A 23,071-nucleotide genomic window follows, 5' to 3' on the forward strand; every position below is an offset into this window, starting at 1 on the left:
CAGGAGAGGGATCTACGATGGGAGCTCCTCAGCAGCCTCACCATTTGGTTCACCTGGAGGGTCCGGTGTTTCAGGGCCTTTAGGGGAGACTGGAGCCACCAGCAGAGACTGTACGGGGGATTTGGCAGGAGTTGATCCACACCCTGCGAGGACAGTATGACCGCATCCGGGGCGACTCGGATGAGGCGATCTTGCGGCGCCAGGTCTTTCACACCACCTGGCGCAGCGGCCCCTTCTATACCCTACACGCGGGGTCCCCTCGTTGGCATTACAGGCCACCTGTTTGGCTTTTCCCCCCTCCTATTGTATGATTTAGCCCCTCTGTTCTTTGTACTGATGCTTGTACTTTTCAGCACCTAGGGAGAGTCTCCCGGGCTGCCTTGCTTTGTTCATTGCTCTATTTTTCTTGTGAGCAGGAGAGGATCTTTTGTAGCCCTACGGGCGTTTTTATATAACTAATGGAAGGATCTTTTCTCGGGGAAAAAAAAAACCTTGGTTGGTTAGATGAGCATGTATTTTATCATACTAAGCTCTTGGAGCTTGCTTTAACCCATACAATGCTTTGTGTAACCAACATACTTTATGTTCCTCACCAGGAACTACAAAACCAATGGGCTGATTTACATATACTTCTTCCAATAGATCCCCATTTAAGAATGCAGTTTTGATGTCCAACTGATGCACTTTCCATCCTTTATGTGCAGCCAATGCAATCACTGATCGGATTGTAGTGATTCTCAAAGTAGGAGCAAAAGCCTCCTTATAATCTATTCCCTTTTTCTGAGAATAGCCTTTAGCCACAAGTCTTGCTTTGTACCTGTCGACAGTACCATCCGACTTCCTTTTGACTTTGTACACCCACTTAGTTCCAATGACATTCTTGCCTTTTGGTAAGTCCACAAGATCCCAAGTATTGTTCTTCATGATAGAAGAGATTTCATCCTGCATGGTTTGCACCTAGTGCTCATCCTCATGTGCTTCTTCATAAGAAGGCTCTTCTGAATCAAAGAAACCACCCGTGGCTAATATAGACTCCCCATGATACATATTCAATACATGGTTGGAACTCGCCCTTGTTCTTCCTGTCAGTGGAGCTGCAAGTCTACTATCTTGCAAAGTTTTCAGCAACCATCTTGGCACCGACTTGGTTGTGTCTATGGCTGTTTGCTCTTCCTTGACAAGATCTTCAACTTCTTCCATAGAAGTGGGCTGAATTGCTGGCTGTTCCACGTGTTCTACATGAGGATTTTCTTGGGTAGGGGCTGACCGATCTGAATCCCCCTTGATTGCAATGGGTAATAGCCCATCAAACATGTCCTGTATGCCTGTATCATAACTATTATACAAGCTGTACATGGGTTGAACTGAATTTTCAGCAAATACCACATCTCTATTGACAAAAATCCGGCGTATTGCTGGATTATAAATACGGTATCCTTTGTTCTCATTGTTGTAGCCCACAAAAATGCATTTTATTGCTTCATTATCTAGCTTTGTTCGGAGTTGTTCTGGCACATGTGCATATGTACGCATATAATCCACTTTTGGCTTTCAGCCATACCAAGCCTCAAATGGTGTTATGGTTTTCAAAGCTTTTGTTGGACACCTCTTCAACACATGAGTTGCACACATTATAGCTTCCATCCGAAAATTGTGAGGCAACTTCTATGCTTTCACCATGCATCTTGCCATCTCCACGAGAGATCTATTTTTCCTCTCAGCTACACCATTCTGCTGTGGTGTATATATAAGGCATAGTACATTGGTGTTTGATGTCTTTTTGAAGCATATAATCCTTGCACGCATTTGACATGTATTCTCCACCTCTATCTGAGCGGAGTGTTTGGACTTTACATCCACACATTGCTACAAAGTGTCGAAAGCATATAAACACCTCTGCTTTTTCTTTCAAGGGGTAAACCCAAGCAAACCTAGAGTAGTTATCAATGAATGTGATGAAATAAAGATGCCCCCCTATGAATGGTGTCCGCATTGGACCACATACATCACTGTGTATGAGTTGTAATTTACTTTCAGCTCTAACAGCTCCATCCCTGGGGAACTTTTTTCGATGTATCTTTCCCAAAATACACCCCTCACATACATGTCTTGTTGGTGACTTAAGACGCAGCATATTATCAACCATGTGATGTTTCTGCAAAAGCATCAAACTCTGAAAATTTACATGCCCAAAACGAGCATGCCAAAGCTCTGCATCATGCATAGTAGGAGTGTGGGCAGCCACTGTATGTGCATCATAAGTACGCTTGTCATAGCTGTCCAGCTTATACAAGCCTTTGTATCATGTTCCGGAAGTGACTATTTCATAACCCTTTGATGGGTCTTTCACCAAACACTTCCCATCTTCAAATTCAACCTTTAAACCTTGGTCGTTTATGGCTGAGATGGAGAACAGATTTTTCTTTATCCTTGGAACATACAACACTTTTGTCATACATATATTGGCACCATTGGTTGCAACAAGTATGACATTGCCAATTCCCTTTATTGGATAAGTGGTATGATCTGTACATGATATAGTGTGGCCATTAGAAGCATGAACCAAGTGCTGAAATACATCTTTGCATGAAGTGATGTGGCTCGAAGCACCACTATCAAAATACCATGATACATCCTGTTTGTCAGATGCAATGCAAGACATATCATTGTTTGAAGCACTTGGTGTGTCACTAGTGCATGTGACCAAAAAAGTGTACTCTTCCTGAATTACATTAGCCGATTGCTCTGCTTTGTTATCAGAAGATTCTGCTACTGCATTGCCTGCATCTCTCTTCTTCTCTTTTGCAATCTACTTTCTACATTCATTGATATAGTGGCCAGGCTTATGGGAGTAGTGACATTTGCCCTTCTTTTTAGGCTTGTTTGCATCCCCTTTGTTAGATGTTTCTCCACTAGAAGAGGGCTGTCCATGACCAGCCTTACTAGATTGGTGTCCCCTATGCTTAAAGCTCTTTGCTTTACCCTTATCCTTGGCTGTAAATGCCTTGTCTCCACCACGGTTGCTAGATAGGTTTGCTCTTGTTTGCTCTTCTTGTAAAAGTAAACCCACCAGCTCTTCAAAAGTGACGGGATTAGCACCTCCTCTCATAGAGAGGTTGAGAGAGGTGGGAAAGCCCAAATAGGAAGGTGGTAAATAATTAAGAGTGTTGGTGACTATCAATGTTGAGCAATTGTTTTTGCAAATCTTTCACTTTGGTGAGATGATCTGACATGGAGTTACCCTCGTCCATAGAAAGAAGATCCAATTGCCTCCTGAAGTAGGCAACTCTTGCCTCGTTGCGTACCTGATACATTGCTTCCAATGTGTCCCATGCAAGCTTCGATGTCTTGCAAGACTGAATGTGTGGAATAACAGACCTTTTGACTGAAAGGGCTATCAAGGACACGGCCTGTGTATCCCTAGAGTCCCATCTCTTCTGCTCTTGTGTGGGAGTAGGTTCTACTTGAGGAGCTCTTTGAGCACCTCCCCTTTTGAGACGTTGCTGGTTGTATGGTAAGTGGGCGTGTGTCGTCACTACACACGATGCCCCAAAGCCCTTTGGCTACTAGCAAATTATGGATCATGAAACTCCATAGGGAGTAGTTTGATCCATCCAACTTGTCCTCCTGGGTGAGCACACCAAATACATCTGTAGCATTTTGAGCCATGTAGACAAAATACACCTGCAAGCAAACCAAGCACAAATGTGCACTGCCAGGAAACCAAATGTCCCGTGCAAACTTTTGCTTGCAACTTCAAGCAAGTATAAACCTGCACCAAATTCTCCAAGTACACTCAATGTGTATTTGCACATTTTTCACAAAAGCCCCAAATTTTTGCAACTGAAAGAGGCTCAATTGACTGATTTTTGCCTCAATTTGAAAAACCCCCAAATTCCAAGCAAGGCAATATGTTCAATTTTGCATCAAATTGAGGAATCCCCCAAATTCCATAGGGTAGCTCACAGAAATCTCTAAATGCTTGCACTTGCAAATGTCTGAATTGTAAAATCAAAAGATTTTTTTTAAAAATTTACCTACGAGTGACTTGGAGGTGGAGCTGTACTGCTGCTGAGAGAGCAGAGGGGAAGCTGCAAGTGGTGATGGGCTGAAGGGCGACTAGGTATAGAAGGCGATGGGTTGAAGACCATAGCGAGCAGAGGGTAGCAAGCAGAGTGCCAACGGTCGGATGGCAAGGCCTCAATGGTGAGATCGATGGCAGTCTGCTATAGGTAAGGTGAGGGCATCCAGCAAGGGAACAAACGACGACGGTGAGACGTTGGATGGAAACTCCACAGCTGGGTGATTGATGGGTGACAAAATTTGCACGACGATGGGAACTTCACCAAGTTTTTTTGCAAAAATTGGGCCTTGCCATGTCAGCCACAAGTGTGGGGCGGAGTTCAGCCGAGCGCCGCCCACTATGGTGTGAGCTCAGCCCGTTGGCTGGGCAGTGGTGGAGCCCTTCCCACTAGCGCCGCTGTGATTGGTGGCTGCAAAGGGCTGAGGGCCGTTGGGCGGGCGCAGCAGAGGCGGCAGGGGCTTGGACGGAGATACGGCCGTCGAACGGATGGAAGCTGCAACTGGGTCCGCGATGGATCTATAGAACTAGTCAACGGACGGAAGTTGCAACTAGTCGGCGACGGAATTGTAGAACCAGTCGACGGATGGAACTTTTGGGAACAGGAACCGTGCTATGATACCACTGTTGGGACTCACACACTCACACACAGATTAGGGTTAGCTGCAGAAATAGGAAGCTCACACAAAGAGAGAAAGAAAGAAAGAAAGATATATTAAGCGTCTACTAAAGACCCAATGGGCCTATGAGACCAAAGTGGTACAATAATGTCCATGGCATATCTCATCATGGAATGGAAAATAAAACAGAATGAAAACATAAATATAGCTATCTCACTGGGGTGATACAAAACTGTCCATGGAAACTCGTCATGGAATTCTAAGAACATAAAAACATGGGAGAAACATCAGCTCCGAGTAGATGTATACCACTCTCCAAAATGTCAAGCATGGGGTTGACGAGTATGGCCGAGGGGACTCCCTCAGCTATGTCACGTGGAAAGGTAGCTCGATGGTGGTGGAGCATGCCCTGGATCTGGAGCTGATGAGGTGATCGTGGCTGACGGAGGGGTCGAGGGCGTCGGGCACGTTGGAGTGCAGAGAGAGAAAGAAAGAAAGAAAGAAAGATTTTATTAACGTCTTCCAAAAGACCGAACTCGGCCTATGAGACAAATCAGTGTACCTGTGTGGGGTATCCTTTGTCATCCCAACAAAATGAAAAAGTACTGAACTAAAAAAGCTGAATCTGGGTGTGCAATAAGTACAATGAGTGGGGGAGGTGATGGAGCTCTACTACTAGGAGAATGCAAAGCTATATGCATGGAGTATACAATCATGATATGCAACCTAGCTAGCTCCATCCTGTACCATACTGGGGGTATAGAATGGTATACATCAATGAAGGGGGTGTCCACAGCTCCCTGAAGAACATGCTTGGGTTTGCTCTAAAGCGAGCCAGTCGCTAGAGAGAGAGAGAGAGAGAGAGAGAGCAAGACACAAAGTGTGTGGTGATCACAAATGCAAGTCAACCCTTGCATGTAAGTCACATCCATATAATATAGAAATACAAAAGTTATATGGATAGAGTGTTCTTTCACACTTGATATCCAAGGGGAAAAACCACATGGGAAAAAGTGCCCTTGGTTAAGCCTTATTCACATGTAGCACTATTATAAGTGAGCATATGCCTACACCAGTGTGTCACATAGTACTCCGGTGCTGCTTAGCTTGGCGACAAGTTCATGGCTTCCCAAGTAGTCTGCCAAGAGTCGGAGGTAATTTAGAAAGAACTCTTCATTGAGCCACACGGCTTCATGGGTACCACGGTCCTTGAATTTCGTGTAGAGCTGTCTCTGTCTTCGATTGGATCCCTGAAGGAGAATCTGTTCAGGCTTAATAACTTCGGCTTCGTCTACCACGTCCGGTTGTCATCTGCAATATCCTACAAAGCTGGCTTGTCGCTTTTCCCTTAGTATGTACACGCGGTTCTTGTAAAATAACTAGCCATCACGGATGGTATAGTGACCCGGTTCTGACTGTAGGGCCAATCTATATAGAGTCCCAAATTCCAAAGAATCCTTGTATTGTGCCTTCATATAGCGAGATCTTTTCCTTGTATTTCAAGCACAGTGGAATCACGCAAATTTTGAATTGTGCCTTTACGACTTAGAGCATTGGCAATGGGGTTAGTCTTGCTAGGAATGTATTCAATCATACCTCTAAAATGTTGGAAGATGTGATGCCAGCTGGCTTGTCCATCACTCCATGGGCACTAGGCATGGTTTGCAACCATTTAAGTGTCTGATGATCTGTCTGAACTGTGAACTCACTCCTGTAAAGGAAATGTTTCCAATGCTTAAGAGTTGTTATCAGCCCCAATAACTCCTTGTCATACACAAAATAATTCTTTTTTACGTCATTTAATTTCCAGCTATAATAAGCCATAATAAGCCACTAGGTGCTATAGTTCATATCATACTCATATATGATTGGTGAAGCAAACGTTTGTAAGGAAATGTTTCCAATGCCAGCACAGCAACAAAAGCCCCAAATTTCTGGTGGCTCAAATTTCTCTGATTCCCACAAAAAACCTGTGGGAGCTGTCACAGATTGTGCAGCAACACAAAAACAGCAAAAGCCCCAAATTTCTGACTTGATTTGCTGACAAAATTCACAGTTAAGCTCCAAAATTCAGCAGGTAGACTCACCCGAGTTGCTGCTGCAGATTGCTGAGGTACGAACTGATGCAGAAGACGGTACAGAAGGCTGTACGGACAGCAAACAGCAACCAGCAGGTGCTGTACAGAACTGTACCGACAGAAAACAGCAGATAGGGCTGTACGACTGCTGTACGGCTGCTGTACTATCAGAAAACAGCACCAAAACTGGTCGTACAGACCTGTACGAACAGAAAAACAGCAACCAGCAGCCACACGTGCTGCACAGATGCTGTACGGCCTGTAGAAAAATGACCAGCACTGCTTTTTGCACCAGATCAGTGCCCGAGACACACAGAAAGCAGTCGCCCAGGTCTGTAGAAGGAGGGCGACCTGTTTTTCAGCACCAGAAGCAGGCGACCAGCACAATAGACCTGTTTCTTCGCGACGAAAGTGCTTCACCAGCAGTAGGGAAGGCGGAAGCAGGAACAATAACCAGCTCTGATACCAATTGTGAGTGTGAGAGACGGTGTGGAGCACACGAAGAAACAGAACAAAACGTGTGGAGGCAAGGAGCAAAACGATGGAGCTCAAAAAATGAAGATAAGTTTGTTACAAAACTTAGGGCATATAATAACCCTAACTGGTGCCCGTTTCACATAAGGGTAAGTTGGGCGCCTTATTGGGCGCGGGGAAAAAACCTCACTTAAAGTGAGTAAAAAGTGCCCGGCCGGTCCTAATACATTGGCCACTGCCCATAATAATGTCAGGACATTATTTCTAACAGAAACTGTATGAGCGTGTGCAGTTGTTGTTGTCAGAGGACGGGATGGAGGACGAGGTTCCTTCCTAGTGACAATCTCCCATAAGCCTTTGGCTATTAACAAACTTTTCAACATAAAGTTCCACAAGGAGTAATACGACCCATCTAGCCTGTCCTCAGTGGACATATACCCAAAGATATCTGATCCTCTTTGTGCCATCCTTACAGTAAACCCGAACACAATTTTCACTCAAGTGATCCGTTTCAAGATTTGTTTGGACTGGATTGGAGACTGGAGTATGGGTCAAGTCTTTCTCTATGTAAGAGAGGGTCCTATTCTGGAAAAAGGGGTGTGAGATAGATTCAGGCATAGAAAGATGGCCTTCTTTGGGTCTTGAGGCTGCAAAATCTAGAAAGGGCCCCTCGTGCCTGAACCCTGCTGGTCATGGACTCGTGTAGTGCCATGACACCCCAAATCATCTCAGGTTGGAAGTGGAGCTCTTGCAATCGCCCAAGAAGCCGTGATGTGGGGACATAATTGAAAGCCTTGCAGAAATCCACAAAGCAATAATAAACCCGTGTTACTTGTGTGCCCTAGCCTCCTCAATCATAGCCCTAAGAGTAAAGATACGATCCAACAGTTCCACCTAAAGCCTACTTGTCTTGGTGCTCTCTATCTCTGCTGCTGTGCTAGAGTACCAATCTTTGCCTCCAGTAGTGCCCCACAGATCTTGGCCAAGGTATTGGGGTTCGTAGGGTCTCCTCCTTTATGGATGAGAACAATGGTATTTGTGGTTGAGGAGGGGGGAAGGCCTTCACACAGACGTATTGAAGATTTGCACAAGGGTAGGAGCCAAGATGGTCAATCCATGTGCAAAGTGCTCCGTACGGAGGTACTCCTGATCCTTGGCTCTACTGTTGTGCAATTTCAATAGTGCTTTGGTGACATTGGCTAGGTGAATAGGATGGTGGAGCAGGGGCGGGGGATGTGAGATAAGTCCGCCCTGCCGGGGCGGGGGGGAGGGGGGGGGCGCTGATGATTTGAGATGTTGTATACATGGTGTGCATAGTTGCAAATATACACGTTTGATTGCTCAAGCATGCGTTTCCAAGCGTATGAAATACGTTTGGAAATACATGCGTATGTTTTATGCTCCCCTATTGGTGATTTTTTCCCGAATCCCATCCGATTATAAACTTTGAAGTTTGAACTATTTTCCAATTGTACATGCACAAGAAGGCATTGATCATCAGGAACATAGCTGCATGGCATATATGGCAGGCCCGTTGCAGCGAGACCATTGAGGGCACTTTCACACCCCCCACCCCTGCTGAGTCCATCCATTCCATTTGGACTAACATCATTCATACCCTCCACGGCCACTGGGGGAAGCTTCAAGATAGATCATATCGCATGCATAGACTGACTAATTCTTTGAGACATGGGCTCTGACAATCTGTTGGGAGTGTACTGTATCAATCCTGCAGTAAGAAAGCCTGAGAACCTGTCCTCGTGCTGCCTCCTCATAGGAAAGAGGGGCCGGTCTCAGTAACCTAGGCTACTTCCTGCAACCTCCCAACTCCCCCCCCCCCCCCCCCCCCACCTTTCCCCCTGCCCTGGGCCGCGGTGATGGTATGTGGCGTGGACCGTATCGTCATTGTCTAGAGGCAAAGGATCCTCTGCCAAACCTGTTGTGCATTGGGACAATCCCAAAGGTAGTGCTGCTGTGACTCCGTGGGATGGCTGCACCACACACACTATGCCGGCCACCCTCTGATGGCCAACCCAGTGCCGATGGGGAGGTTGCGGTGGGCTAATTGCCAGAGAAAAAGTGTGATCTTCCTTGACTGATAGCTGTCATGCAGATGTATCCAAAAATCTCCAAGGAAGCAGGGAGAGATGCCCTAGGAGGCCCAATGAGCTGCCGCTACCAGGGGTCATCGATCTCATGCACATCTGGATCCTGCCCAATGAGCTGCTGCTACCATCGATCTCATGCATGTGGCGACCCATCCTCGCCATGTATTGAAAAAAGGGGGTGGTTGGGCTGTCTGGGCTGAAAGGGTCCTGCCACTTCCACTCTCTTGGGTCCTATTGGACATGTGTCAGAGGTCAGCTCTCCCAGAGATAGTGTCACCAAGATCTGTCATGGGCCACCTTGGTCGGACGAGGGTCAGTGTGAAACCGGTGATCATGAAAACCAATAATCCTCACTCACTGAAGAGATCTACCGCTGAAATCCTTTAGTGGAGGAGAGGGTCAGCCCGCCCCGAGAGGGCCTATTGAAAAGATGAGTGCAGGCCCCCTGTGTGAACTGACCAGTGAGGACTGCTAGGGGGATATCGTGGCGAGTGAAGGAGCCTAACCACCCTGGGGGTGAGGATCCTGTAAAGGGATCTGCCAATCATGGGGGAAGGCTGAGTGGATGATCTGCTTTCAGCCCTGAATCCCAGCGAGGCGTCTGTCTTGCATCACTGGGTGGAGACTTGTAATGCTAGCCCACTCTCCCAAAGACTAAGTGGGTCTTGTGAGAGCAAGGGCCCAAGGGGTGGCCATTGAGCATCCTGAAGTGGGGGTGCCAAATCAATGGTTGGTGGAGTCTCTCCTCATCAGAAGTCGGAAGCAATTGGGTGAGGGCTAGCTTGAGGTGACCCCAAGCTCTGATCAAATTGGTTGCAAATCGGTCCTCGAAGGAGCAGCTGAGGCCACAAGCGCGGGCCTCTGTGAAGATCCACCTTACTTTTTTTTTAGTGAAACCACTGTCCCATTAAGAAAAACAAAATTTACATTCATAGCTGTCCCAAGTCGGGCAGCTACTACTCAGTTCAGAAACAGTGGGAAAACACTTCTAATTGCTGGAAGGAAAGTCCTCCGATTTCATGAGAATCTCAGAGGGATTGGAGAAGGGATCTCTGGAAATAACCAAACAAGCGAGCATAATCTCCAAAGAAGAGCAGCTGATTCCGAGCATGATAGATAGTCCACAATGTCCAGAATCTAGTCTAGTCAAGGAAGTCTGTATAGTTTGGTAGGGAGGAGAAAGGCAACCAAAAAGCCATAACATTCGATCAAAACACCGCCCTGGAAAACGTGCCCGAAGATGTCCCGACAAATCATGTAGAAAATCCCGAGAGTGCGAACAATACCACAGAATGTGAGGCACTATCTCTGTAGGATGAGAGAAATGCCTACAAGAAGCAGGTGCAATACCCCTCCGTAATAAAAGAGATCCCACCAGGAATACCCCAACCAAACATCTCCACAGAAACAATCATTGTTTGAGGGGTAATCCACTCTTCCAAATTATTTTCAATGCAACTTTCCACCAAGGAAGAGATTTTGACATATGCCAGAGGTGATTTGCATGATCCTCAATCCATGGAGGTGGTAAGAGTAACCTATAAGCCTTGGCTGCAGATAAGTTACCAAATGATACAGGAGTATATCCTGGAAGGTGCCTATCAAAACACCAATCTTGAATTCTCAACGTTTCCTCAAGCATTGGGACTGGCTGAAAGGGCTGCATTATTTCTGAAATGACTCTCCAGATTGGCCTGTGAAGAGATCCACCTTACACTAGGGGTCCAATGTCCACCAAGAGACGGGGTGCAGGCCGAAATCCGAGCGCAGAAGAAGCCTTCTAGGGCTCACCACTTGGCTGAAGGCCTCAAACAACGAGCTTGCCCAGAAGGGCTCTGCTCTGAATAGCTGGATCAATGATGCCCAATCCTCCATGCTGTCAAGGTTGGATAGTGACCCGCTACTTCCAAGGAAATCTTTGTGTTGGGGTTATCTTGTGTATGCCCTTCAGTACATGGTATCACATAATAGCATTTTAATGTCAAAAATAGGAAGCATTCGGTAAAAAATTTGTTAAGTATCACACTTGTGGCCAATTAATTCAGTTATAAACATACAGGCTTTAACTTATCCAATGTCTGGTGGTCCCCAATGCTACTCACCCAGCATACTGCACACGTGACTCCACCTCTCGGCCATGCTCAAATACCCTCAATATGATGCCAGTCACTCTTAAGCAAGAAGGGATCCCTGTTCCGTTCTGGATAAATCTTTTCAGTCTTCTGATTTCCCCGTGGACAAGTGCTCTACGCACAACTTGGGCTGGCTGTGTAATTGGGCCCATATTCGTATCATTGACAACATCTCTCCTAGAGGTGATTTATGGAACATAGCCACACCTCCAGATCCTTTTAACCCTCCTGATAAACATGTCTCTATAGGCTGATTGCCAAAGTGTAACCATGTTTGTGAGGTAATCCTCTTTCTGGGCATTAGTCTGTATGTAAAAAAACAATGTCATCAGTCATAAATTCTCTCCTAGAGGTGATTTATGGAACATAGCCACACCTCCAGATCCTTCAACCCCTCCTGATAAACATCTCTGTAGGCTGATTGCTAAGTGTAACCATGTTCGTGAGGTTATCCTCTTTCTGGGCTTTGATGAATCTCTGTGTAAAAAGACAATGACATAATTTTTAGGGGTTTTAATGAATTTTCCCAGTGCAGACCAAAGTGTACCATTACCATTGCAATTCCATAGTGACATGGAGAGAGTTTCTGTGATTTTGGTAGGCTGCAAACCCCTATTTGGCTTGCTGGTTCGTTTTTCCTTTTCTTTGCAATGAGCAAAACTCCGCCCATTTGTTTTGATCTTTAGCTGCTTGCACTTGTTTAAGACATTCCCTTCCTTTGAGCTTTACTAAATGGACTGCATTATCTTTGAACTTGACCACTAGTAGCCGCTCCTCTATGGTATCCTTACCCACAGACCATACGGTTGCTGTGCCCTTAGTGTGGTTAAGTGCCATCAGGCTGTGACTTAGCTTCCAATTTTCACCATAAGTTGGGTTGAGGCCTGTTTCTAAGTTCGAGCAGGAGAGGCTTGTTCCTGATTTGGGACAAGAGGACTCCTAAGTTGGAGTTCAACATTCCTAAGTGACCTTGTGGAAACCTTTTACTACAAAGGTGGGAGATTAATATGATAGTCAGTTTAGGTAGTTTAAGTCGGGTTCTGCATGTTGTCTTGGATGAAAAGTGGGCATGACTTGTTTTTGGACAAGAATATTACATCGATTTTATTGCATGTGGATGTCTGCGGGTTATGTGGGCACATGACAATCCCAAAAACAGGAGTGGCTAATGAGATTTGATCATCAGTGCACTAATAAATGGGTAGCAAGTTTTTAAGGTTGTAATTTACCGTATCTTAAAAAAGTTTTGTAGGTTGTAAATATTCAATTTACAGTATCTTAAAAAGCTTAGGGCTGAAAATAGGGTATATTTACCCAAAAATACCAAAAAAGCATTAGTGGAGCTTAGTGTTGAAGTTGAGGCTGCTTATTGCAAATTCTGAAGTATATGGATGATACACATACAGCCTGCATTTTGTGGATGGGCTGGATTGCTCGTCTATGAGCTGCAGTCCCACCGGTCAGTTTCTCTAACAGTGGGAACAGGGGGATGTATGTGTAAAGGCCATAAGGTGCACTTAATCTTCACATGGAAACATGCACGCATTCTTGTGTGCTAGCAAAGAGGCAATAATCTTTGCCATGTGCGATGATGTTGATGTTTCTTATGTACTTCCTTATCACTCCTCAGCTCTGTCTCATTGGTGCATCTTTCACCGCAAGAAAGCGCGGCTGGTGGTGGAGACTTGGGACAAACAGTTTCGGGAGCTATTGAGGGAGCAACAAGTACCCCTACTATACCTTGCTAATGACATTCTACAGAACAGCAGGCGCAGGGGTGGAGAGTTTGTTACTGAGTTCTGGAGGATTCTTCCTGGAGCACTGAAGGATGTGATGGAAAAGGGTGATGACCGTGTGCACAATGTAGTGTTTCGGTTGGTAAGTGATGAAGCATTCATGAAATTGAGAGAATGTTATGCAAATGAAGATTTAGTCTACATGGATTGTTGTTATTGTGTGTAAGGGGCTTTACAGACATAACCCTGGCATGTGAGAAGGGGAGATCTCACCAGCCAGTTCATCTTTGGCAGGGATGTTCCCTGTACAACCAACAACAATTTGATGGGTGGGAATGTCTGTAAAGGCCTTAAGATGGGAGGAGTTTTTCTGCCATACAATGAGAGTTCTCTTGATTTTAGAAGATTGAATGTCATGTTGATGTGGCAGGTAGACATATGGGATGAAAGGAAAGTTTTTGGATCAAGAGCAAGAACCTTAAGAGAAGAACTACTTGGGAATGATCCACCAGCTGACTTACCTGAGCATCGTGTCAAGCCAAGTCATACGATTAGAATTGTACAAAGATTGCATGGATCTATGCTTACTTCCCTTATTTTACTCTTAAATGTGAATATGGGTTGGATTGTAAGTCTCAGCCTACCTTTTGGTGCATTGTTTTTTGGAGCATACAGAAGGTGCCAATAGGAGGTATTCAGGAAAAGTTGACGTCGGCTTATCGGTCTGTGCATGATGTTGCATCTGATGAAGATGCAACACTGGGTAGATGCAATGCTGCTGTTATTCGTATTGAAGGTTTGGAAAAGGAAGCTAATACTCCAAGAAATTCGTGTGAGTACTAAGGACTTCTTTTCATTCTTTTTAAATACTCTTGATAACCTACATGCAATCTATTTTTTTTAAAATATAAAATATGTATTTATAGATTTGAGGCTTGGAAAAGGAAACTATTACTTCTATAATAATTTGCCACTGGTGGACCTCTACCAAATTGTACCCTGCTACCCAGCAGTGGACACCCAGCATATATACACATGCACATATACATTTACACGCATATACACACGCATGTGGGAAATGACTACATATATGTATGTATGTATATAGTGTGTATAGATGTGTGTGTGTGTGTGTGTGTGTAGTATATACAAATGAATAATAGAAACATACATATACGTACACACATGCATGCACGCACGCACGCACAATGCCACCACCAACATAACAACAACTCTTGATTAGAGGAAAATTTGGGACTATTGTGGTTTTTATGTTTTTAACTTTACTTGTGGGAAACGACATCATGTCCTATAATGTACGATGCTTGAGGGTGATTCAAGTATTGAGCATGGTTGCACCCGGTTCGCGCACCGCTGCCTCAATTCGATTTGATACAGTACGGTTCGATGCAGTACGGTACAGTGCGATCCGGATCTGAATTGACCGTTTTTGGCCGTTTATGACTGTTTTGAGAGCCGTTTGATGGGCGTTTTCTGGGGCTCTTGCTTGCTTGCCTTGAGGCTTGGCAAGTTGGCCCTTTGGTTGCCAACTTGCCTTTGCTTGAGGCTTGACTATTGAGCCTTGAGCCTCTAGTCTCTCCCTATTAGCTATATAATAGGCCCTCCCCCAACCCCATCCTCACAAGCTCTCATTGCTCAACCCTCCCCTCACAAGTGCTCATTGCTTAAGTCTATCCTCTCCCTTGAGTCCCCTCTAGGCTCTCTCCCTCTTCCTCAAGGGCCAAGGCTCAAGCCTCCCCCTCAAGGCTCAAGCCTCTCCCTCTTCCTCAACTCTCAAGCCTCTAGGCTCGCCCTCTTGAGTCTTGAGTCTTCCTCAAGCCTCTCCCTCCCTCTCCCTCTTCCTCAAGCCTCTCCCTACCTCTCCCTTTCCTTCTCCCGGGACCCTTCTCTCCTCTTTCACCATGAGAGAAAAGCATGAAGCATTTACTTTGCATGCCATTACCCATGAGAAGAATGAGGGGAAGTCGGGGGCATGAAAGTGGACTTGCAAGGATTGTGGCAAGGCCTACACTAGTAGTGCCACTAGGCTTCTTGCACATCTCTCCAAGATGGGGGGGCAAATCGCACCTTGCAAGATGATCCCTCAAGACATTTCCGATGACATTGTGAAGTACTCCTTGCTTGGCAAAGCAAGTGATAGTGGAAGAGTCCCCTCCCCCCCCCCCCCCCCCCCCCCCCCGCCGTTGCTGCCGCTCAAGACAAAGTCATCCCGCCGGCAAGGGATACATCCTCTTCATCATTCTCCGCATCCTTCTTTCCCTTCACCAACTCCAACCCCTCATCAAGAGACCAAGTGAGTTTGAGGTTTCACACAAGAGGCAAGCCACTCTTGGAGGCTCCATTGGAGCAAATGTTGCCTCTCTCTCTTGAGTCCGAGCAAAGAAACAAGATGCAAATGTAAAGATTGCACGCACGGTCATTGAGTGTGATCTCGCATTTCGTATCCTCAAAACTCCTCAATGGCAATGGCGAGGGCCATTGCCGAAGTAGGACCATGCCATGGCCCTTGGCATGGTATCACCTACAACGACATGCACACGAAGACACTTGATGAAGAAAAGGAGAATCAACAAGACCCTTCAGCCTGTCCGAGCGAAATGGGTGAAGTATGGGTGTTACATCCTCTCCGACGGATGGACCGATAGAAAGAAGAGGGGCATCCTCAACATTCTAGTATCTTGCCCTCTTGGCACGTATTTCTTGCAGGCCATGGATGCCGGAAAGGCGGGGAAGAAAACCTCGGGCGAGGTCATCTATTGTCACAATCGACAAGCCATAATCGAGGTGAGATACAATTTTAATTTTTCAGTTTGAAGCTTGAAAGTTTAGCCTTTGCCTTTTACTCAATTTTCAAGTCTTATTTATTTTCCTTTTTCATGCATCCATCATCCTTGTAGGTTGGCCCCGAAAATGTGGTTCAAGTGGTTACGGAGAACGCGTCCAATTGCCGCAAGATGGGCCGCTTGCTTGAGGAGGAGTTTAAGTCCATAGTATGGACTCCTTGTGCCTCTCACTACCTTGACTTGCTTATGGAGGACATAGGCAAGTTAGAGTGTGGGTGAAGAGTGTGGTGACACAAGCCACTCAAATTGTCACTTTTTTCAGTCAAAAAGTCAAGGCCCTTGCTATCTTCCGCCATCACAACGACTTGGAGATGAAGAAGCCATCCTCGATGCGCTTCGCCTACATGTGGCTTCTTCTAGAGCGCCTTTATGATGTCATGCCTAAGCTCCAAGTAACAGTGGTCTCACCGGAGTCGCAGGAATGGATACAAGGTGAGATACCTTCGCGTGTTGATGAAGCAAGGGCCATTCAATGGTATGCTTGAGAGAGGAGTTCTGGCGCCAGGTCCGCGCCTTAGTCATTGCTGTTAGTCCCTTGTATAGGGTTTTACGAATGACAGACATGGAGGGGGCTACTATGGGGCTCCTCACTCACTTTATGAGAGAGGCCATTGCCGAGATTACCTGCACCACAGTCCTCGATGAGCTTGATCCAGAGTATATGCTAACAAGGTAAATAAGATTCAAGAATAAGTAATAAACTAAAATAGAATGCTGAATCTAAATACTTGTTATTTCCTTTTTCTCATATAACTTATAAGATATTCTCCCCTTTATTTTAAAATTCACAGTAATCTCCTTGAGGCTACTCCTCGACGCGATGCTATCCTGGCACTCGTGGAGAAGAGATGGAAGTGGATGAAGAGGCCTATCCATGGCCTTACTGCTTTGTTGCATATCCTGCCTACAATCACTCCCACTTTTCACTGATCAAGAGTTGCTTTCAGCTAGGGATGCTTTCTTACCGAAAGCATTACCCGATGATGAGAATGGGCAATTTCAGTTCTTACAGGAGTTCATCAACTATAATGATCAGAGGGGCCCCGCATTCGCCAATGCGGTATGTTGGAGGAGGGATTCTATGGTGAAGCCTCTCTTTTGGTGGGAGTCATTTGCTTACCAACAACCTCACCTACAAAGAGTGGCTTTGAGGATTCTAGCGCAGGTAACTACTAACCACTTGGCACCAAGTTACCAAATTATGTGTAGATACTAGAATCCTGAACATTGTTTATTTTTATTGTGGATTAGGATTGCTCTTCGGGTGCATGTGAGAGGAACTTCGGGTGCATGTGAGAGGAACTGGAGTTCCTACTCACTTATACACACGAAGTTACGCAATCGATTGAGCACGAGAGAGTTAGAGCGGCTGGTCTATTGCCGCAATAACTTGCGCATGGTGCGTGCAATGCACAATATGAGTCAAGCTCAAGCTAGACAGGTATATTATTATGTAACATGTTAGACTTACATAACTTTCAATGTTTTATTATTTAGCCCCTAATCAATTATAAAGCTTGTAGGTAAACGTCGACGAATTCAAGTTGACAGTGGACACTCTTAAAAGTGTCCACAAGGAGCGTAATGTAGAGGAGGAGGCCATATATGCAGAGCTCTACAAAGAGCTAGAGGAGATTGATAGACGAGTCTCTCGCACTCGTCGTGGCCGCCGAGCTAGTGGTGGAGTACAAGTTCGGCCTATTCTTACGAATCTTACCTTTGGCTCTCGAGGCTCTGATCGCCCAGTTGCTACCTATGTAAGACGTGGCTCCACAAGTCGGAGCTCTACCTCCGCAGCGATTAGAGTTGAGGATGCTTCCATTGCGGAGTCTTCTTCGGCAGTTCATGGTGATATTAGGGAGCCCAAATATGATGATGAGGGCAACGTTCTTAGCGATGGGGATTTTGGTGGGAGCTCTGAGGTGTCCTCCTTTAGTGAGGATATTGAAGAGCCTAGCGATAGCTTTGAGTCCTGAGTCCTGACATAGATGGTGACATAGGCAACTAGGCTTTTAGCCTCTATAGTCCTCTATGGGCTTTTTGCATTTTTGTACTCACATTTTTGTACTTGCCCATGCGGCATGCCGACTTTTGCGGTTTTATATATATTCATGACTCTTTGACATGTCACATGTACATTTGTCTACTTTCATTTTCCATGCAACTTGCAAGTTGCAACATTCTAAATTTTTATGTTTTGGGTAAGTTGTAAGTTGTAAGTTGTAACTCGTAACTTCTCTAAGTTTTGCATCTATATTTATATTTTTAAGTATTTTTTAATGGAATGTACCTCCACCGTATTTTTATTTTCAAAATTTAGCGGTGTGTTCCGAGACCGTATTTGAATGTACCGTACCGAATTGAACTTTTCGTACCTGACAACTATGGTATTAAGAAATCTGGAGAGTTGAGCCAGGGGCTGTAAAGGGAGACGACCAAGGTTTTGTTGGAAGTACTAAAACGTGAACACTCAAAAAGGTCTTGTTACATGCACAAGCTTGAAGGAACTTTTACTTGTTAGTTTGCAGAGATAACATTTGCTTCAGATTGTAATGAGAGAGAGAGAGAGAGAGAGAGAGAGAGAGAGAGAGAGAGAAAGAAAGGAAGATTTTATTAACGTCTTCCAAAAGACCGAACTCGGCCTATGAGACAAATCGGAGTACCTGTATGGGGTATCCTCTGTCATCCCAACAAAATGAAAAAGTACTGAATAAAAAAGCTGAATCTGGGTGTGCAGGGAATGGAGCTCTATTACTAGGAGAATGCAAAGCTATATGCATGGAGTATACAATCATGATATGCAACCTAGCTAGCTCCATCCTGTACCATACTGGGGGTATAAAATGGTATACATCAGTGAAGGGGGTGTCCACAGCTCCCTGAAGAACATGCCTGGGTGTGCTTTGAAGCAAGCCAGTCGCTCCGCACCCTCTCTGTGAAACTGAGCTCTGATCTCTGTCATCTCTCTCTGGTATAGGCGTGGTGTCCGAAAGCCAGGTGTCCTCTGTCTCCTGCGGGCTCTAAGTGTCTCTGCTCTCTGGAGAGTAATTCCCTGCCGTGTAGGGGCTGGGAGGGGTATGGATCTCTGAAAAAATGTAGTAATCTGTGTCTGTCGCCCCCCCCTCTGGAGCTGTCTGAGCCTGTAATAATGTCTCTCTGTGGCGCTGTATGTCTAGAATGTATCTCCCCAGTATGCGCTGGTCTGCTGTCTCAAAGATCTGGCGTAGGGAATGTGGCTCTCTGAATAAAATGGGATATCTCTCTCTGATGGCTGTATATGCTCTGCATCTGCATACATAATGCTCCTCACTCTCCACCTCCTCTCTGCACAATCTGCATACCTTCTCCTCTCGGGGGATCCGTGCTGCTCTGCCAGTCTCAATCTCCAATCGGTGTGATGAAACTCTGAGCTGACCAATAGCCACTCGGGAGCCGTGTGGTAAAAAGCCCTCCATGTATCTAGGCCTCTCTATAAATCCATCATCAGTGATACTCATGAAGTGATCTCTGTAGTATAGCATCTTCGGTGGAAGAGGCTGTGTAGGCGATATCCATGTCTCTCATGTATAGAGCTGCCATAGATCCTGTCTCAATACTCTGTTCCTCTCACTATGAGAGAGACGGATATGTGGTGCATCCCTATCATACTGGAATGGTGGTAGATGATCCATGTCTAGGCCATGCTGTGAGAACCAATGTGTGACCTGTGCATACCATGATCCTCTGTCTCCTGCCTCAGCCAACTGTCTAGATGCCTGAAAAGCTCTGTATGATAATCTGTCCTGTGGCATCTCTCTGAATCTGTCTAGCAGGCATATAGTCTGAAATATGGCCTCTACCATCATAGGAGGCGCAGCAAACTCTGCTCGGATAATGTCATGAGGTACTGACGGTTTGCTGCGTATCATGCGTGCCATCATGAGGGCCTGTGGTCTCTCTATCTGTGTCCACCAATGGGTAGCAAGGCCTGGCGCCCATACTGCTGCTCCATACATCAATGCCGGTGTGACTAATGTGTCAAATAGCCACCCATTCGTCCGGGGCTCCTGAAAATGCGCCTGGTGGCACTGTCTCTCTAGCATAGCCAATGCTGCATATCCCCGTGTCAATCTAGCTTTGGCTGCTGAACCCATGGTAAAGCGTGTGGCTGCTGCAGAGAAGGTAACCCCTAGGTACACGTATGATGTCACCACCTCCACCTGGCATCCTGCGAGAGTGAATGTCAGCTGACTCCTGCCCTGTCTCGATGTATGAAAGACCATAACCTTGGTTTTCCCAAGGTTCACAGTAAGACCCCTCTGTGTGCAGAAATCATCGAGTGCATGTAGATGCTGCTGTAGACCACCTGGGGACTCAGACACTAATACAATATCATCAGCATAGAGCATAATATGTACTGAGGTACCTGCTAAATCAACTCCATCTCCGCCTCCCCGTGTAATGAAGTCAGCCACCTCATCAATGTATAACCCAAATAGCGTGGGGGAAAGTGGGCATCCTTGCTTCACACCAATGGTGCTAGCAATAGTCTCGGACATACCTCCTGGACATCTGACTCGCCCAAAAACCTGCTCATATAATGCATGGATGCCCCATGTCATATCTGCTGGTATGCCAAGAGACTGCAGGCGCTGAAAGAGCCTCTCTCGTGGTACTGTGTCAAATGCCTTGCGGAAATCCACAAAGCAGCAATAGAGCTTTCTCTTCCTCACTCTGGCCTGATCAATCATACATCTCAAAGTGAATACATGGTCAGTGGTAGAGAAAGCTCTCCTGAAGCCTGCCTGCCCTGATGAGCGTACACCTGCTCGCTCAGCATATAAGCTAAGCTCTTGTTCCAGCACTGCACCATAGAGTTTGGCCAGCACGTGGCCAACCATAACCGTCCTATAGTTGCTCGGATCGAGCATATCCCCTGTTTTGTGAATCGGCACAATGGTGTGCATCGTCCACTCCGCAGGCAAACCCAAAAAGAGAGAGAGAGAGAGAGAGAGAGAGAGAGAGAGAGAGAGAGAGAGAGAAATGAAATGAAATGAAATGTTATATTAACGTCTTCAAAAGGCCATAATGACCTATGAGACCAAAAAGTTACATCATGGTGGATCTGATACAATGTGTGGATAAAAAACCAGAAAATGAAAAATAAAGATGATACTACTGGCACCTAGAAAATGAAACTGGAACTGGAAGGTAAACAGAAACCCTTATAGGGTGTGAATATAGTGAGGGGGGGGGGGGGGGGGGGTACGCTATGGAGGTGAGTGGAGTACAGTGAGGGGATACAATATCATGTGGGACGGGGGTACACTATGGAGGTGCCTCCATCTCATAATATGTGCCGTATCGGACGCAGGCAGATCTCCTCAATATCCTTTGTGGTCACCACCCTGACTGGGTGTCCCGCATGTCTGGCAAGAATAATCCGAATCCGCCGCTGCAATCTCCGTCTATGCTGGGATGCCCTCCTCCGTAGTCGTGGGCGTCTGGACCACCCAAGCTCAATCGCACGATCAATCAGTGTACCGCTGGTGTGGGCGGTATTCATGTCTTGCTGCTGCTGTGGTCCATCTGGCGCAGTGATGGCTGGACTATGTAGGCATATGCTCACTTATGGTAGTGCTATGTGTGAACAGGGCTTAACCAAGGGCACTTTTTCCCATGTGGTTTTTCCCCTTGGACATCAAGTGTGAAAGGACACTTAACATATAATATTTTGTACTTCTATAATATATGGATGTGGCACACATGCAAGGGTTGACTTGCATTTTGTGGATACCACACTTTTGGCTCTCTCTCTCTCTCTCTCTCTCTCTCTCTCTCTCTCTCTCTCTCTCTCTCTCTCTCATTTCTGTGTGTGAGCTTCTCTACCCTGCACCTAACCCTAATGTGCAGGTTTGTGTGTGTGAGTGTGTGAGTCCAACACCCAACATTTGGTATCAGAGCTGGGAGCTGCAGCGCCTTGGAAAACTGCAGCTGGAAGAAACCCTGCGAAATTCCGTCGAAAACAGGCGTTCCGTCCGTCGCCTGCGTTTTTCCATCGACGCTGTGTCTTTTCGTCGACGTTCGTCCGTCCATTCCGTCGTTGCTCCGCCATCCGGCCGCCGGAAACGGGCGGCACTAGTGGGGAGCCCACCACCTCCGCCCAGCCTCCCGGGCGGCACCTCCTCTGCAGCCGGCGTCCCAAAAACGCCTCCGGCCAGGTGCGCCTCCCACCGTCGACGTGGTCCGTTCCGGCGAGCAGTACCGTCCGTCCTGCTTCCGTCGGCCTTTGTGTTCCGTCCATCGGTCTTCTGTTGCGGCTGCTCGCCGTCGCCCGACGCTACTGTCCCGTTCCGCCGGCGCTACTCCAACGGTGTGTTCCGTGCACGCGGCATTGCCCCTGCGTCCCGTTCACGTCTGTCCTGCTCCACACCCGGCCGCCGTCGCCCAGCCCCGACCTGCTCGACGTTCCGTTCCGGCTCGCTCCCGCCAGCGACTACAACGGCTTCCTTTCTGACCTGCTCGCCCGACACCTGCAGCTGGGTCCGACACCTCCTCATCGTTCCAGGCGGAGCTCCCTGCACGTCTGCCTGCTGCTCGCCTATGACTGGCCCGTTGGCTGCCCACAGCCATCCGCTCGCCCTGCTCATGCCTTCTCTGCAACAGCCACCGCCTCCGTCCGCCTAGCAGGCCACTCAACTGTGTGCTTCCCCGCCTACACTCTGCAAGTATGAGGTATTTCTAGTAAACATTTTTTATCAAACCCAAATACAAAATTTGCAGCCATTCCAGTGCAGGTCATATGCAGATTTAGCAGACACTTCTGTGCAACTCAAATTCACAGGAAAATTGCAGGTCCAATTTGGGGAATTTACCAATTTCAGGACAAATTGAAAAAAATTGGGCATTTTGCTTTGCCTGCAATTTAGGGGTTTTTGAAATTGAGGTCAAAATCAGCAAATTGAACCTCTTTCACTTGCAGAAATTTGGGGCTTTTGT

At 46.4% G+C, this 23,071-nt stretch overlaps 1 protein-coding gene and 1 pseudogene across 3 annotated transcripts in view; both read left to right on the plus strand.

Moving 5' to 3' along the window:
* Window positions 1-23,071, plus strand: part of LOC147626240 (uncharacterized) — a 179,584-nt gene that overhangs the window by 126,096 nt on the left and 30,417 nt on the right. For both annotated transcript variants that reach the window (XM_086816382.1, XM_086816381.1), the window contains 3 exons: window positions 13,124-13,371; window positions 13,660-13,788; window positions 13,905-14,061. In XM_086816382.1, coding sequence (XP_086672508.1) covers window positions 13,124-13,371; window positions 13,660-13,788; window positions 13,905-14,061 — 534 coding nt within the window. The remainder of the gene's footprint in view (window positions 1-13,123; window positions 13,372-13,659; window positions 13,789-13,904; window positions 14,062-23,071) is intronic.
* LOC147626241 (uncharacterized) lies at window positions 15,432-17,384 on the plus strand (annotated as a pseudogene). The gene is made up of 3 exons (XR_015268563.1): window positions 15,432-16,034; window positions 16,148-16,765; window positions 16,885-17,384. The product of XR_015268563.1 is annotated as an uncharacterized LOC147626241 (transcript).

Source organism: Cibotium barometz, chromosome 22 (assembly GCF_041138505.1).
Source record: "Cibotium barometz isolate CiBa-2024 chromosome 22, ASM4113850v1, whole genome shotgun sequence".
NCBI classification, from domain to species: Eukaryota; Viridiplantae; Streptophyta; class Polypodiopsida; order Cyatheales; family Cibotiaceae; genus Cibotium; species Cibotium barometz.